Source organism: Cryphonectria parasitica, assembly GCF_011745365.1.
Source record: "Cryphonectria parasitica EP155 unplaced genomic scaffold M406scaffold_3, whole genome shotgun sequence".
Taxonomy (NCBI): domain Eukaryota; kingdom Fungi; phylum Ascomycota; class Sordariomycetes; order Diaporthales; family Cryphonectriaceae; genus Cryphonectria; species Cryphonectria parasitica.
The window spans coordinates 260,544-274,560 of NW_024468911.1; the positions used below are offsets into that span (position 1 = coordinate 260,544).

Genomic DNA, 14,017 nt, shown 5'->3' on the forward strand with positions numbered 1-14,017 from the left:
TCTCGCTACGAAGTGATTATATTATACTTGTAAACTGAATTTAGATGATTGTGAAGTCCTTGTATCTTTCTAATTTCAATCTTGATCCATAAACCTTGAAATCATGACTTACTGGTCGTTCTAAAAATAACAGTATAGTCACCAAAACAAGTCGTAACATCGAGAATTCGAATATGCATTAATGAAAAGGTGAATGCCGGAGCAACTGTATTGATCTATGCCAAAACATCCTCCTCCTATGAGAACAAAGCAGAAATCTCCTCGTACGCCTCCTCAGCGTGCTTCTCAGCGTCGTGTTCCAAGATCCACTCTTGCCTAGGGAACTGGATACTCTCGGGGTTCTTCTTCACCTCCTCCCAGTCTACATTATGCCACATGTCCCGTGTCGTTTCGCCCGTCTTCTGGACCGCTTTGACCCTCTCATAGCGAATCTTCTCGTGCGTCCTCACTGCCTGGGCGACGTTTTCCTTGCCACCCCGCCGTAGACAGACTGCAATAGTGACGGCATCCTCCACGGCCTGCGCCGCGCCCTGCGCCGAGGTCGGCAGAAAGGGGTGTGCCGAGTCGCCCAGCAAGAGGATACGGCCTTTCGGACTGACCCATGTCGGCAGCGGGTCTCGATACACCAGCTTCCAGTCCACAAGCTTCTCCTCGGGCGTCTTGGAGATGATCCTCGTCACCATTGGGTCCCAGGCCCGCACCGCGTCCAGCACCTCGGACAGCTTGCCAGGGAAACTCCAGCTCTCGTCAATGTCGTGCTCGTCCCGGTGCGTGAGCACCCAGCAGCAGTCGGACCCGCCCTTGAGCGTGCTGAACAGGAAGTGGATGTCCGCCCCGATCCAGCCGTTGAACGTGTCGCCCTTTTCGCAGAACTGCCTCGTCTCCGGGTCGGCGAGCATGTCCTTGTTGGAGAACCAGGTCCGCCACACCGCGTATCCGCTGCTCTTGGGCTTGTCCTCGAAGCCCAGGACGATCTTGCGCGCCCTGGAGCGTACCCCGTCTGCGGCGATCACGACATCGCAGGTGACCTGATGGAATAAATTGGAAATTGGAGGAGGGGCTCAGTATATTTGCAGTACTTATAGACCGGAACGAGTTGAGAAAGGACGAGAGAGGGACACACACCTTGTCTCCATTATCCAGGATGATACCGGCCTCCTTCTCATCCTCAAAGTACCTCTCTATCCTGCGGCCGAGGTGGATAGGGATTTTCAAGTCGTCCCTCGCGTAGTGGAACACAACCTCGTGCAGCTCCCCACGATGGCCACTAAAGTAGGGAGCCTCGGCGTTGTACGGCACAGACGGCTGCGTGTAGACGACCTCGCCGGTGTCCCACTTGTGGATATTAAACCCATAGCCCGAGGAGTGCGTGTCGATGCACAGGGGCCTGAACTGGTCCGTGACGGAGCCTTGGCCCCACCGCGCAAAGAGGCGTCCTGCATTGGATCCAAAGGTGATAATGTCGCCCAGCTGCTTCAGCTCCGAGAAGGACTCGTAGATCTCCACGTCGTGTCCCTGTCTATGGCACTCTATTGCCGCCGAGAGGCCCCCAAAGCCTGCGAGAAGAATGGACAAGGTCTCAACAATCACTCGATACAGTAAAATGAAGTTGTGTCATTGTAGTACATGTAGATTTAATGGGGGGCAGGGGGACTTCTCATGTAAATTATCACGTACCGGCTCCGACCACGGTCACCTTGACGCCAGTCTTGGTGTTCCCGTTGATAAAGACCGTCATTGCGATTTAATTTATACGTCTGACTATGACGGACAAAATCTGGGGAAAATCTTGCGGTGCGTTAAGAATCAACGATGACAAGTATCGCTGGGTCAGACAGCTGGGCCACAGTCACGTTCATGTAACAATAACACTAAAGTAACAGAATCAGAACAAAGTGAGTCCAAATGCTATTTGATGATAGCACTAACTGCTGCTTCTCCTAAGGGGGATAACTTGAGCCCGGCAGCCGAGGATCGACGCAAGGAGCAGTACTTAAATTAGCCGTTCCAACGTCAGAGAGACGGAAGCCCGATATATCCCCTCAAAAAGACTGGCTGGAGCCACTTGGGGCCTAAGTTCTGCCACCAGGGTCTGCTGTCAGGTCTGAGCTCTGCGGGGTTGAAGTCTCGTGCCTTCTGGATAAATCATGTCTTGGGAGTTACACATCTCACGGGGAACTGGGAGTGTCTCCTCATTATAGGGGTCTCTTTCCCCTCCCTGGTCTGGCGGGGTACTTGACACATCACTGCAGCAACTCTAAGAACGGTGGACATATTTACAGCCGAGCTTGGTCTCAGCCTCTGGACGCTGATAGGTGAAATGCGAGCAGAGAGGTACTGTACTGTGGTCTCAGCCAGAACAACCTCGAGAGCTGCCTCGTAGCAGATCAATGGCGCATGTTCCGGCAAAATTCACTGTAATTAAAGGTTGTGTGGATAATCTTGACAACATCAGTGCTGTCCACGCACGCACGCAGGCGGGAATGAACATAGTTCTGCAAATCATTCACGCAACATGCAAGTTCATGTAACTCTCCGTTGAACTCTGTCTTTATTTTTTTGTAATCTTTTCGTGTCTTATGCTGATGACAAGGAGTAGAACTGCTGCATGGCAGACAGAAAATGGGGTGATTCAAGGCTGGTAATAACTCGCTGCAACATCAGAATTTTCTCTTTCCCTCATTTGATCTTTCTACAGCTTTGCAGAGCTCGTCGACTGCTTGTTCTTCTTGACATCAAAGCGATCCAGCATCATCACCTTGTCCCAGGCAGCCACGAAGTCTTTAACCAGCTTGGCCTGACCATCAGCCTGGCCGTACACCTCGGCAATGGCCCTCAGCTCGGACTGCGAGCCGAAGACCAGGTCGACACGGGTGGCGGTCCACTTCTGGGATCCGCTCTTGCGGTCAATGCCCTTCCACAGCTCTCCATCACTGCCAGCGTCAACCCAGGTTGTGTCGATGTCCAGCAGGTTGACGAAGAAGTCGTTGGTCAGCTGGCCAGGGCGCGTGGTGAACACGCCGTGAGCTGAGCCGTCGTAGTTGGCGTTCAGGGCACGCAGGCCACCGACCAGGACGGTCAGCTCTGGCGGCGTCAGGCCCAGAGTATGGGCCTTGTCGATGAGGTACTGCTCGGAGCGAACGCGAGCCGAGGACTTGCCGTAGTTGCGGAAGCCATCAGCCTTGGGCTCGAGGAAGGCAATGGAGTCAACCTCGGTCTGCTCCTGGGAGGCATCGGTGCGCCCTGGGGTGAAGGGGACAGTGATGTCGTGGCCGGCGTCCTTGGCGCCCTTCTCCACGGCAGCGTTGCCGGCGAGGATGATAGTATCGGCCAGGGAAATCTTCTTGCCGCCAGACGCGGAGCTGTTGAACTTCTCACGGACGCCCTCGAGGGCGCGGAGGACCTCCTGCAGCTGCGAAGGGTTGTTGGCAGCCCAGCCCTTCATGGGCTCGAGACGGATGCGGGCGCCGTTGGCGCCACCACGCTTGTCGGTGATGCGGAAGGACGAGGCGGAACCCCAGGCAGTGGCGATGAGACGAGAGGGCTCGACGCCGGCGGAAAGGATGGCCTTCTTCAGCTCGGCAACGTCCTTGTCGTCGACCAGAGGGTGGTCGACCTTGGGGACGGGGTCCTGCCAGATCAGCTCCTCCTTGGGCACCTCAGGGCCGAGGTAGCGGTCAATGGGGCCCATGTCACGGTGGAGCAGCTTGAACCAGGCGCGGGCGAAAGCATCCTCGAGCTCTTCGAAGTGGTCAAGCCAGCGGCGGGTGATCTTCTCGTAGGCGGGGTCGAAGCGCATGGACAGATCGGTCGTCAGCATGGTCGGCCTGCGCTTCTTGTTGGCATCAAAGGGGTCAGGAATGCTGGGCTCGGCGTTCTTGGCCACCCACTGCGGGGCGCCGCCGGGGCTCGTCTCCTGCTCCCACTCGTTGTTGTAGAGAGACTCAAGGTAGCCGTTGCCCCACTTGGTCGGGGTGGTGGTCCAGACGACCTCCAGGCCCGAGGTAATGGCATCGCCAGCCTTGCCGGAGCCGTGCTTGTTGATCCAGCCGAGACCCTGGTTCTCGATGCTGGCGCCGGCAGGGGCAGGTCCGCAGTTGCTGTCGGGGGCGGCGCCGTGGGTCTTGCCAAATGCGTGGCCGCCAACGATGAGGGCGGCAGTCTCCTCATCGTTCATGCCCATGCGGCCAAAGGCGGTGCGGATGTCTCTGGCGGCAGCGACGGGATCGGGAATGCCGTCTGGGCCCGTGGGATTGACGTAGATGAGACCCATGTGGGTGGCGCCCATGGGCTCCTCGAGCTCACGGTGGTAAATGTCTGTGTCCTTGTCGTAATCGCCGTTGGCGGTGCCCTTCTGCTGCAGCTCCTTGACAGCCTTGGAGTAACGGGTCTCGTTACCCTCAGGGAACATTGTCTTCTCGCTGCCCCAGTAGACAGACTCGTCGGCCTGCCAGGAGTCAGGGCGTCCAGCACCGAACCCAAAGGTCTTGAAGCCCATAGACTCCATGGCGACGTTGCCAGTGAGCAGTAACAGGTCGGACCAAGAGATCTTGTTGCCGTACTTCTGCTTGATGGGCCACAGCAGGCGACGGGCCTTGTCGAGGTTGCCGTTATCAGGCCAGCTGTTGAGGGGCTCGAAGCGCTGCTGGCCCGCGCCGCCGCCACCACGGCCATCGAAGACACGGTAGGTGCCGGCAGAGTGCCAGGCCATGCGGATCATCAGACCTCCGTAGTGGCCCCAGTCGGCAGGCCACCAGTCCTTGGAGTCGGTCATGAGGGCAGTGAGGTCCTTCTTGAGGGCGGCATAATCGAGGGACTTGAAGGCCTCGGCATAGTCGAAGTCCTTATCCAGGGGATTGGACTCAGCGCCGTTAAGGCGGAGGACATCGAGCTTGAGGCTCTCAGGCCACCAGTCCTTGTTCCTGGTGCCGCCGCCGGCAACATTGCTGTGCAGCGGGCATTTGTCGACGCTACCCATTTTGGCGGCAGTTGTCGAGATTGATCGTAGATGATGTTGTGTATTAAAGGTTGCAGTAGAAGAGGAGTGTTGGGGGTAGTGGTAGACTCGATGGCGTGTACGAGAGAGCGAGGCACGGAGGAGCGGGAACTGAATGTGGCTGGCCCCGCGGATGGTGGAAAGGTTCATAACGTACGAGGAAGCCAGGCTCAGAAAGAAGAGGAGATGAGGGGGAGAAGCTCACGGGATATATAAGGCCGGCAAGCACGGGCAATGAGAGGAGGGGGAAGAGGAAGGAAGGGGGGGGAGGCAAAGGTCATCCAGTGTGTTCCCACTAAGCAGACGAATCAGAGAAGCGTATAATGTCATCCCCTGTGGAGGGGAAAGGGAAGGAGGGGGGAGGGGAAGTTTAGCTCCATGTCGTCCAAAGATTCTTGCCCATTCCACCATGGTACCACAGTGTACCGCTATGACCAGACTAAGGGTAAGTACCGGGGTACGTTCCCCATCTCTCCTATCCCGGCCGTCTCTTCCCTTCCTTCCCCAACTCAACATCCTAGAACGTTTGAGATCTGTTAGGGAGAGGGAAGGAGGGCAGCCTGCATGCCGCAGGTTTGGTACGTACAAAGCAATAGAAAGTAGAAGAGACTAAAAGACGAAAAAATCGACAATATCTACCGCAACGCGTAATATGTTTCTTGGTGTTTTCTTGGCTCTTGGCTCTTGCGTCTACGTACTACCACTGTCAGCCCAGATCGACAGAGAAACAGCAAAGAACGGCCGGGGGTGGATTGGTGCATATGTATTTCCTGTTTGAGCACATTCGGCCCACTGAGCCCTAGCTCGGCATATGGCGGGGACGGCTGTCCAGAGTGGGGTACTCCTGGTAGCTTTTCTTCATTGCGCTGTCATGTACTTTTAACTGCGTATGGCAACAGTGCATATAGTATATCCGTTGAACTATGAAGGCAGTCATAGAGTGCACTGTGTACATACATGTTATACTCTCATACATGGTTTCGAGACCAACCAACTGCTGCTTTCTGGGTTGTCAAAAGGTAGAAAAGAGAAGGGAGTTTCAAAAATAAAAGGTCAATTCAGGGTCTCAGACTTTGGGCTGGCTGGCAGGTGACAGACAGACTACTGTAAACAACGTGGTTCCCAAACGCCAGTGGTTTCAATCACCTCCGAGAACCCCGCCTACTCCTTGGGGGTCTGAACACTACTGCACCTAGATGATTGGTGCTACTGTAGACACCATAACCCTTTGCTGTGCTAGTCCCGCTGGAGAAAAGAGAAGGGAGGGGCGAGATAAGGCGTCCTTGGCATGGCGTTCTGGACGTTTGTTCTATACGTCGATCGCCTCTCTGTCCTTGCTCTCCTACAGTCATAGTACTGCTCATAGAGTCATCAGGGAGGGATACAGCTTGCGTCAGACGCGCGGCGTGTGTGCCACAAGGTATGTCTCCACCATGGGAAGCTGCCGTAGCTTTGGGATGATTTGTAATTGTCCCCCTTCGGATCGATGAGGATACCCACCTCCACCACGTGTCCGGTCGGCGGTGGGGCTCGAATGAATGGAGCAAGAAGGTTTTCGTTGGGTTCTTTTCCTTTTAGTCCTGCTACTATGTACTACATACAGTACTATGCAAAATGTTCTCTTGTGAAAAGTAAAAACGTTCGATCGAGGAGCGGCCGGTGTTACGAGTACCCCGCAGAGCACGGGAGGGGTTATCCCTGACACTCTCTGACTTTCCGCTGGAATCAATCGATACAGTACCATTTGGAGTGTGCAGCGGGCCCCGGCCCCGGAGAAAGCTCGGTCTAGCCCCTAAGAGCCCGGCTCACATTTTTGGGGTATGACGTCTAAGACTCGAGGAGAATCCACATTTGATGGCAGTAGCAACAACAGCAGTCCTTTCTCAGTCCCAGTCTGCCGGTCACTCTCTCTTGGCGTAAAGCAAGAAAGACATGCAGTAGTAGACGAGGTGTCGGTTTTTGACTGCTGACTTGGTACAGTACCACTTTGTTTCTTTAGAAGAGAAAAAGAAAGAAAAAATTAGTGCAATGTAACCTTTTTTGCGAGTCGAGTAGGCTGTACTAAGTCGGAGCACAATGGTAGTTGGGCTAAGCCGTCGTTTGCCTTTCTACCTGCAGCTGTGATTGAGGGGAAGGGAGGAACCTTCCTAGCCGCCATTTGATGCTTGGGCGTGTTGGGGTAAAGGCCTGAGCCTGAGCCTGAGTTTAGCCAGACCAACCAATAGGCCTCTCTTATTGCCCCTCCTCCTCCAACAACGCCATCAAAAGGCATTATCCCCATATGTAATACACCCAAAACTTTCAGTATGACACATCTTGATTTTTGTAAAAGAAAAAAATCAAGTCACAACTCCCAAACATCGCTACTAAAAGGATAGACTCCGACTTGGGTCCGTATCAACACCGAACCAAGGCAGTAAAAAGCAGAAGAGAAGAAGAGAAGCCTGGACGTTCGATTAAGGTTATGGGGCGGTGGGGGTGCTCAGCTGTGTTTCTTCTTCCATGGCCTGGCCTGGCCAGGGTTAGGGGTTCCACCGTGGGCCACGGCAATGTGCACATCCGTATCGCTCCACCACCAAACAGCAGTCAAGCCGCCGCCCTGGATCACCTAGATGGGCATCCACCACGACACATGTGCCCTGCCATTGAGCCGCCTCAACCTCCTTTTTCGCCGATATTTGTCATCCTCCACGCGACAAAACTCATCAGGACCCCTTTTGATATTTTCTGAGGGCCCCACCTGACACTTATCCTCCGAAATTGACGCGACGACCTCCGAGTACGGGTGTTCAGTGTTGACTCACTTGCTCTCACAACCCGCAATGCCCCCTCGAAAGCGCAGGCGCCTTTCGGACGCCCAACCCCCCATCTCACCTGTAGCGCCGTCCAATGCAAGCCCCAGCGGCATTGACACATCGCCCTCCCAACCCTCCACCTCGTCTCTACCCACCGACGACGCCATCCCGCCCTTCCTCAACACAACCTTCTCCACCCACCGCGTCTCACCCCTCTACGTTGGTTCCCAGCCTCTGGTCCAAGGTCGCCTTCACGTGCTATCCCAACGGCTGCGCGATCTTCTCGTGGGCGATGTCGTCCGGGGCGTGGAGGTTGGCCTGGACCGTGCCGCTGATGACGGAGCTATGAGACGGGCTGGTGCCCTAGAGGTCGTGGCCATGGGGTGGGTGAGGCTTGAGAATCTGGTTGGGAGGTATGTTGGCTCCGAGGGCGGAGGAAGTCCTCTGCCGCCGGTGCCCCAGGAGCAGCAGGACCCTGATGACTCAACCTCCACGCTGGACCCTGGGACAGCACCACCAGGCAGAAGGAGGGCCTTGCAGATCTCCATGCAGTATGAGAATACCGAGTGCGCTGCCCTGCTCCTCCCCACTCTCCAGGCGAGACCGGCTGCTGGGGTGGGTAGACCTGGCGAGGAGGACCACGACTTTTTGCATCTTCCTCTTCTCCTTCTGCGTATGCCCGGCCCGCTCAAGACCGTCATCATCGACTTTGTCAGCCGCACCTTTGACTGCCGTATCAGCTCGTTGAGCCTGGGCACCCGCAGTCTCGTCGGCGCACTGGAGCGGTGGATCAGTCACGCCGAGAAGTCTGCCACAGACCGGTCCACGAGAGACGTGTCGCTCACCTTGGGTTTCTATGCGCCTGCCGTGGCGCAGCTTCACCAGGGGCAGCGAGACGAGGGTAAGGGGCAGGACCAGACAGAGGGCAACGAGGCCGAGGACGGCCCACCGCCCGCGACGCCTCTGGGGATCAAATCGATAGACGTCATTATTCCCCACACCGACCTACGTCGCTTCCTCAGGGTGGGCAGGGCCTCCGAGGCCGAGCGAGCCGAAGCCGTGGGTCAGGCTGCTGGCAAGCAACACGCATCGGGCAGTGTGGACGTCCTGGATACGTTCGGGTCCGTCAGGCGCAAGAGGCTGGGCGGTGGAAAGGACGAGGAGAGCTGGGCCTGGCGGTCTTGGGACTCTGGGCTTGGGCAAGCCGGTGCGACCACGCCAGCTGAACCCACGCGGGCACAACAGCCATTTACCGAGGCTCTGGGTCGGTACGTGTGGAAGCATCTCGCCCTAGACATGTTCCATCCTGCCGTTCGGGTAACCAAGATTGCCTGTGAAGGATTCGTGCTCTCTGAAAGCCGGGTCAAGATCTTTGGCATCGCGTCAGGACGTAGTGTAGGTGAAGGAGTTGATGATGCTCTGTCCGATACGAAGCAGAGGGCAGTATGGGCTGTAGTAGGTGGCTTGTTGGACAGGGCAGACAATTAATCCCTGCGGAACTCACTCGGTAGCCTCTTAAATTGTTTCCACCTTGTCCTCGGGGGGGTCCAACAACGACCCGCGTTCGCAGAGCTTGTCAAACAACACGAAAGGAAAGACAGGATGGAACGAGCACATAATGATATCCATTTGGTTTCTCACAGAACTGTCGAAGACAAAAAAAAAAGTTGGAAAATATAAATCAGGATTGTTCATCTCATCCGGCATCCCGTGCTACCATCTAGGACCCCATGATGCGAAGACCGGAACGCCTCCTTCATGCCAGCCCGGGTATCAATTTCTTTCTTTCTTTCTTTCTTTCTTTCTTTCTTCTTCTTCTTCTTCTTTTGGGGCCCTCTGTTGTACCATGTATTTTTTTTTTTTACTTTTTTTTCCCTCCTGTTCCCACCAAACTTTCGGGTACAACTCGTCGTTAACAGCCGACTGAAAACCCAAAGGAACCATCAAAGACATAATCTGGCACTTCCCTCATGGATTTAATGAGGTCGAGGTCCGGCACCTCACCTCTCGAGAAGAACAAGAGCAAATTCTCCATGTCTTCCTCTGTCAAGTCGCAAAACGCCTCCCAGCTGTAGGCATCGCTAACCTTAATCATCCACCCCATCCTCCTGCTCACCTGGTCACTCCCAGGCGCGACCTTCCTCAGCATGGCGCGCAGCCTGCCGACCCTCTCAATGGCGGCGCCGGCATCTTTGGGCAGCGAGCTCGCGATGCCCTTTCGTATAGTGCTGGCCAGCCTGGGGCCCTTGCCATTGGTGCTCACCATGATCTGCAAGGGACCATCGCGGTGTACGCTGCCAAAGTAGAAGTCGCACTCAGGCGGCACGTCGGCGATGTTGGCGGGGATGCGACGCGCCTGGCACAGCTGCCAGATCTCCGTGGACGCCTGCGGCTCGTCGATGGCCGTCAGGACCAGGCTGATGGCCGGATCGTCGAGGTCGGATGGCTGGAATCGGCGGTCGACGTGCATCACTTGGCTGCGCGCAACGCGGTGTGCTACTTCTGCGTTAAGGCCGGACGTGGGGCAGACGACGGTGACGATAGCGTCGGCATTGAGGCAGTTGAGGATGCGCCCTGCTGCGACCTTGGATTCAGAGTCAGCCAGGAAATTGAGGCCACTCCTCTGAGCCGGGAAGCAGGGGACAAAAATGAGAATCCTTCAAGAGGTAGGTAGGGCAGGAGATAAGGGAAAGCTTTATGAGACTGTTGCTCGTAGACCTACCTCGCCGCCGCCAACAACAAGTACTTTTTTGCCTCTAATCTGCCAGGCGAGGATCAGGCTGCCTCCACCTTGGACCGCAGGAAATTCACCGTCCTGATCATTCATGTTGCTGATGGCCGAGGAGGAAAAGAGAAAGGGAGAGTCATGAGGGAATCATTGGTTAAGAAGAACAACCTTGACGGGCCCTTCATGTTTGCTTTCAAGGGAGGGACAGGAAAGGAAAAGAAAAGCAAAAAAACAGTATTCATAGCACTCTGAATCATCAAAGAAGAAACGATAACGATAAGCGTCATTCCATAGATACTGTTAGCAGAATACCCATGAATTCCCTACTACGAGTATGCGACACCTAGGTACCCATCTATTTTGCACGCTTGCCTCATCACCACCTCGCCCCAAGGGACGCCCTGCGAGCTGATGCGATCAGGTGCTATACTTGTGCCTTCCCCCACTATGAGCCCTGCGAGGTTCAGGGTCCTAGCGGCTCAGACGGCCATGTTCCTAATCAATTAGTCTCACAAGCACCTTGCGTATACCTTCGAGACTCCTTACGCCAAAGTCAGCCCCCTCCCCCCTCCCCTTTCGAAACACTCACAACTGTCCCATCCACGAAGATCAGCAACAGAAGGTGATCACAAACTCAAGAGAGGGAGAGATGTCTCTGGTCCATCGATATCACCGCCTCGCCAGACCCCAGCCCTACTAGGAGACAGCCGTCCGACACGACTAGCCAGCCTTCACCCTCACCCTTCTGGCCCCTCCCGCGGTCTGACGGGCGACGTCTCGTCACCGCCCTCGCCTTCGCAGCCCATCATGTCGGGTCGAAAGCTTGGGGGAGGGAGGGTGCTCGGCAGCGGCAAAGGTCTCGCACCGCCCCAGCAGCAGGCCAGGACCCCGAGGGCAACGAGCCCCTATGCGCCGTCCGATTCCAGCTCCGTCTCCCAGTACTCCAACTCCCGCGACTCCTTCTCTCCACCATCTTCCAGCCCTGTACCCGATTTTGGACCTCAAGACCTCGCATCGAGGATCAGTATTGGCGGCCCTTCCAATGGCGATGCCTCCAGCACAAAGCTGGTCTGTCCGATCTGTGAGGAGGAAATGGTAAGAGCTCGCAAACCCCCACCCCCCCCCCCTTCTCTTCTTCCGGTCATTCGCATTTACACTGGTCAACCCTTGTGTGGGCAGTATCAACAATACTGACGTTCTGCTGGTCATCATTTCTGTAGCTCACACTGCTTCAACTCAACCGGCACATCGACGACAACCACCAGGAGCTTCCCGCCATAGAACAAGATGAGGTCAAGACGTGGTTCGACAAGCAGGTCCTCAAGGCGAAGCGCTTCCAGCCGCTCACGCTCATCAACTCCAAGTTACGGGGCCTCGACGTCTTCGAGTCTAACGAGACACAGCCCATGACCCCCCCTCCCAGCATGTCCGGCCCCCGGCCGCCCCTCGACTCCGTGATCGATCCTGAAGAGCTGGTGACTAGGAAACATTGGCAACGGCCTACGGGAAATGACAGGTGTACGGAGCCAGCATGTGGGAAGAGCCTGGGGCCCATGGCTGGCAGCATCAACTGCAGAAATTGTGGCAGGCTGTTCTGCGAGGTCCACACCATGTACCAGATGAGGCTGTCCAGATCCGCAAACCATGACCCGGTTAGGGGCTGCTGGTGCCGTGTCTGCGAGACCTGCTACAAGTCAAGAGATGGCTACAACGACCACAACGGCGTCATGGTCGACCACACCAAGACGTTTGCCGATATTCGGAGGAAAAAGGTCGAGCGACAGAACCTGGAGATCCAGCGGCTCGAGAAGCGCCTCACAAAGCTCACACAGCTGCTGGCGAACCGACCCGAGGAGGCAGCAGGGGCCGGCGGCGGTCTGCTGTCCCCCGTCGCCAGCCTGGCCGGACAGAAGAACGTTCGCAAGCAGCTGGAACAGTCGGTTGTGACGTGGGAGGAGGACGCAAAGGTCCCTCGCTGCCCGTTCTGCCAGCAGGAGTTCTCGTGGTCTTTCAGGAGGCACCACTGCCGAATGTGTGGGCGGGTGGTCTGCGCAGACACGCAGACGCTCTGCTCGGGAGAGGTGGGCTTGAATGTCAACAAGCCCCTCCTATCCAACGGCACGGTGGTCACCAGCGGGACGAGGAACGAGAAGGCGGAGTCGCCTGCCGATGGCCACATCAGCGTCGACGTCCGCATGTGTCGCGACTGCAAGACGACCATCTTCTCCAAGCGTGACTTTGCAGAATCCGTGGCACACAAGCCCCCAGATCAACGTGCTTACGAGACGCTGCGCCAATTTGAACGCGGCATCAAGATGCTCATGCCGTCATTCCAGCGCGCGCTTGTGGCACTCCAGCCCCCAGACGACGAGTTCTCGTCCGACAGGCCACCCCCTTCGCATGCACAGATCCAGGAGGCGAGCAAGCTGCGCAAGAGGCTGACAGACAGTTTTACCAAGTATAACCTCGCGGCCAAGCGGCTGCGCGACATGAAGACGACCAGCCCGACGCAGCTGAGGCTGCAGAAGAACATCTACACTGCGGCCAGCGGATTTCTGCATACATACATGCTGCCTATGAAGAGCGTACCCAAGATGCTGAAGAGCAACACTTCCTCCTCCAACAGCCACCGGAGGCTGCTCACAGCAAATGACCGGCACAACAGCTCCGGCTCAGCAGCGGCCGCCCTCTCGCCGCTGCGCAACGGCGAGCTGGCCGACCCCGGGTCCGAGACAGCCAGCCTAGCTGGTGCAAGCGAGGCCAGCACGGCCGTGTCGGCGCTCGAGACGGAAGAGAAGGAGCTTCGCGAGCGGTTGGTCGTGTTGGAGGAGCAACGCTTCCTGGTAAAGGAGATGGTGAACAACGCGCGGGGCTCCAGACGCTTTGAGGAGGTTAGCGCTCTGAACAAGAACATGGAAGAGCTCGACGGCGAGATCGCCAGCCTGCGAAAGGCTGTCGACGGGGTCGAAGAGAGGTGGGAGGGTGTATACACCAATGGAGCGGGTTCATGACGGGGAAGACAGGCATATGCACCACTCAGATGGAGTCAATGTCCATAGCACGGCGTTTTTGTTTTTTGGGGATGGAAAGGCGCAGGGGCAATCAGCGGGCGGCTGGCAAATCTTTTCGAAGCCATGAACAAGGGAGCATCTATCATCCACATTACTTGGTCATTATTTTATTCTGTTTTCTTCTTTTTGGCCATTTCCTCTTGGCCTCTTGATGTGTCGTCCCGTCAAGAACACCCACTTGCTTCTCACATAAACACCAGATTGAAAACACTCACATCGGCCTTTTTGCTTCACAATGCCAACCCTGCTGGTGAACAGTCGAAAAAAGAATAGAGTCCAAGCTGACAAGAGACTGAAGGGCACGTATAAACTGCCCCAGCAACAGGATATCGGATTCGCAATGCCAAAGCCAGGCGCCCAAAGCTCAGTGTATCTACTTCTTTCCTTGAGGGCGAGTCTACACGATGGATAGCTATTACCCATATTT

The 14,017-nt window shown here is 56.1% G+C and overlaps 5 protein-coding genes across 5 annotated transcripts; 2 read left to right on the forward strand and 3 right to left on the reverse strand.

Annotated features, from left to right (window-relative positions):
- Positions 1-236: 236 nt before the first annotated feature.
- M406DRAFT_327822 (FAD/NAD(P)-binding domain-containing protein) lies at positions 237-1,738 on the reverse strand (the record flags this gene model as incomplete). The annotated part of the gene is made up of 3 exons (XM_040920260.1): positions 237-1,028; positions 1,126-1,556; positions 1,678-1,738. 3 exons carry the CDS (start codon positions 1,736-1,738, stop codon positions 237-239), a joined length of 1,284 nt encoding a protein of 427 aa, XP_040777658.1.
- A 797-nt stretch (positions 1,739-2,535) lies between these two features.
- M406DRAFT_274107 (bifunctional catalase-peroxidase Cat2) lies at positions 2,536-5,104 on the reverse strand. Its single transcript, XM_040918209.1, has one exon. The coding sequence runs from the start codon at positions 4,976-4,978 to the stop codon at positions 2,693-2,695; it is 2,286 nt and encodes a 761-aa protein (XP_040777659.1). The 5' UTR covers positions 4,979-5,104; the 3' UTR covers positions 2,536-2,692.
- A 2,714-nt stretch (positions 5,105-7,818) lies between these two features.
- On the forward strand, positions 7,819-9,279 carry M406DRAFT_337650 (uncharacterized protein; the record flags this gene model as incomplete). The annotated part of the gene is made up of 4 exons (XM_040921276.1): positions 7,819-8,230; positions 8,303-8,994; positions 9,037-9,166; positions 9,200-9,279. 4 exons carry the CDS (start codon positions 7,819-7,821, stop codon positions 9,277-9,279), a joined length of 1,314 nt encoding a protein of 437 aa, XP_040777660.1.
- Positions 9,280-9,460: 181 nt separating this feature from the next.
- M406DRAFT_321330 (siroheme synthase middle domains-like protein) lies at positions 9,461-10,668 on the reverse strand. Its single transcript, XM_040919492.1, has 2 exons — positions 10,514-10,668; positions 9,461-10,375 (listed from the first exon to the last, which is right to left on the reverse strand). The coding sequence occupies exons 1-2, from the start codon at positions 10,616-10,618 to the stop codon at positions 9,704-9,706; spliced, it is 777 nt and encodes a 258-aa protein (XP_040777661.1). The 5' UTR covers positions 10,619-10,668; the 3' UTR covers positions 9,461-9,703.
- A 407-nt stretch (positions 10,669-11,075) lies between these two features.
- M406DRAFT_355333 (uncharacterized protein) lies at positions 11,076-13,197 on the forward strand (the record flags this gene model as incomplete). Its single annotated transcript, XM_040923140.1, has 2 exons — positions 11,076-11,614; positions 11,740-13,197. Coding segments are annotated over exons 1-2 (1,746 nt in total), but the record flags the coding sequence as incomplete, so codon positions are not given.
- Between the last annotated feature and the right edge of the window lie 820 nt (positions 13,198-14,017).

Excerpts from the sequence above, each read along its gene's own strand:
- M406DRAFT_321330 (XM_040919492.1), bottom strand. The coding sequence starts at position 10,618 with ATGAATGATCAGGACGGTGAATTTCCTGCGGTCCAAGGTGGAGGCAGC. Across the intron at positions 10,376-10,513 it reads TTGTTGTTGGCGGCGGCGAG|GTCGCAGCAGGGCGCATCCT; the intron begins GTAGGTCTACGA and ends TCTGAATCCAAG.
- M406DRAFT_274107 (XM_040918209.1), bottom strand. The coding sequence starts at position 4,978 with ATGGGTAGCGTCGACAAATGCCCGCTGCACAGCAATGTTGCCGGCGGC.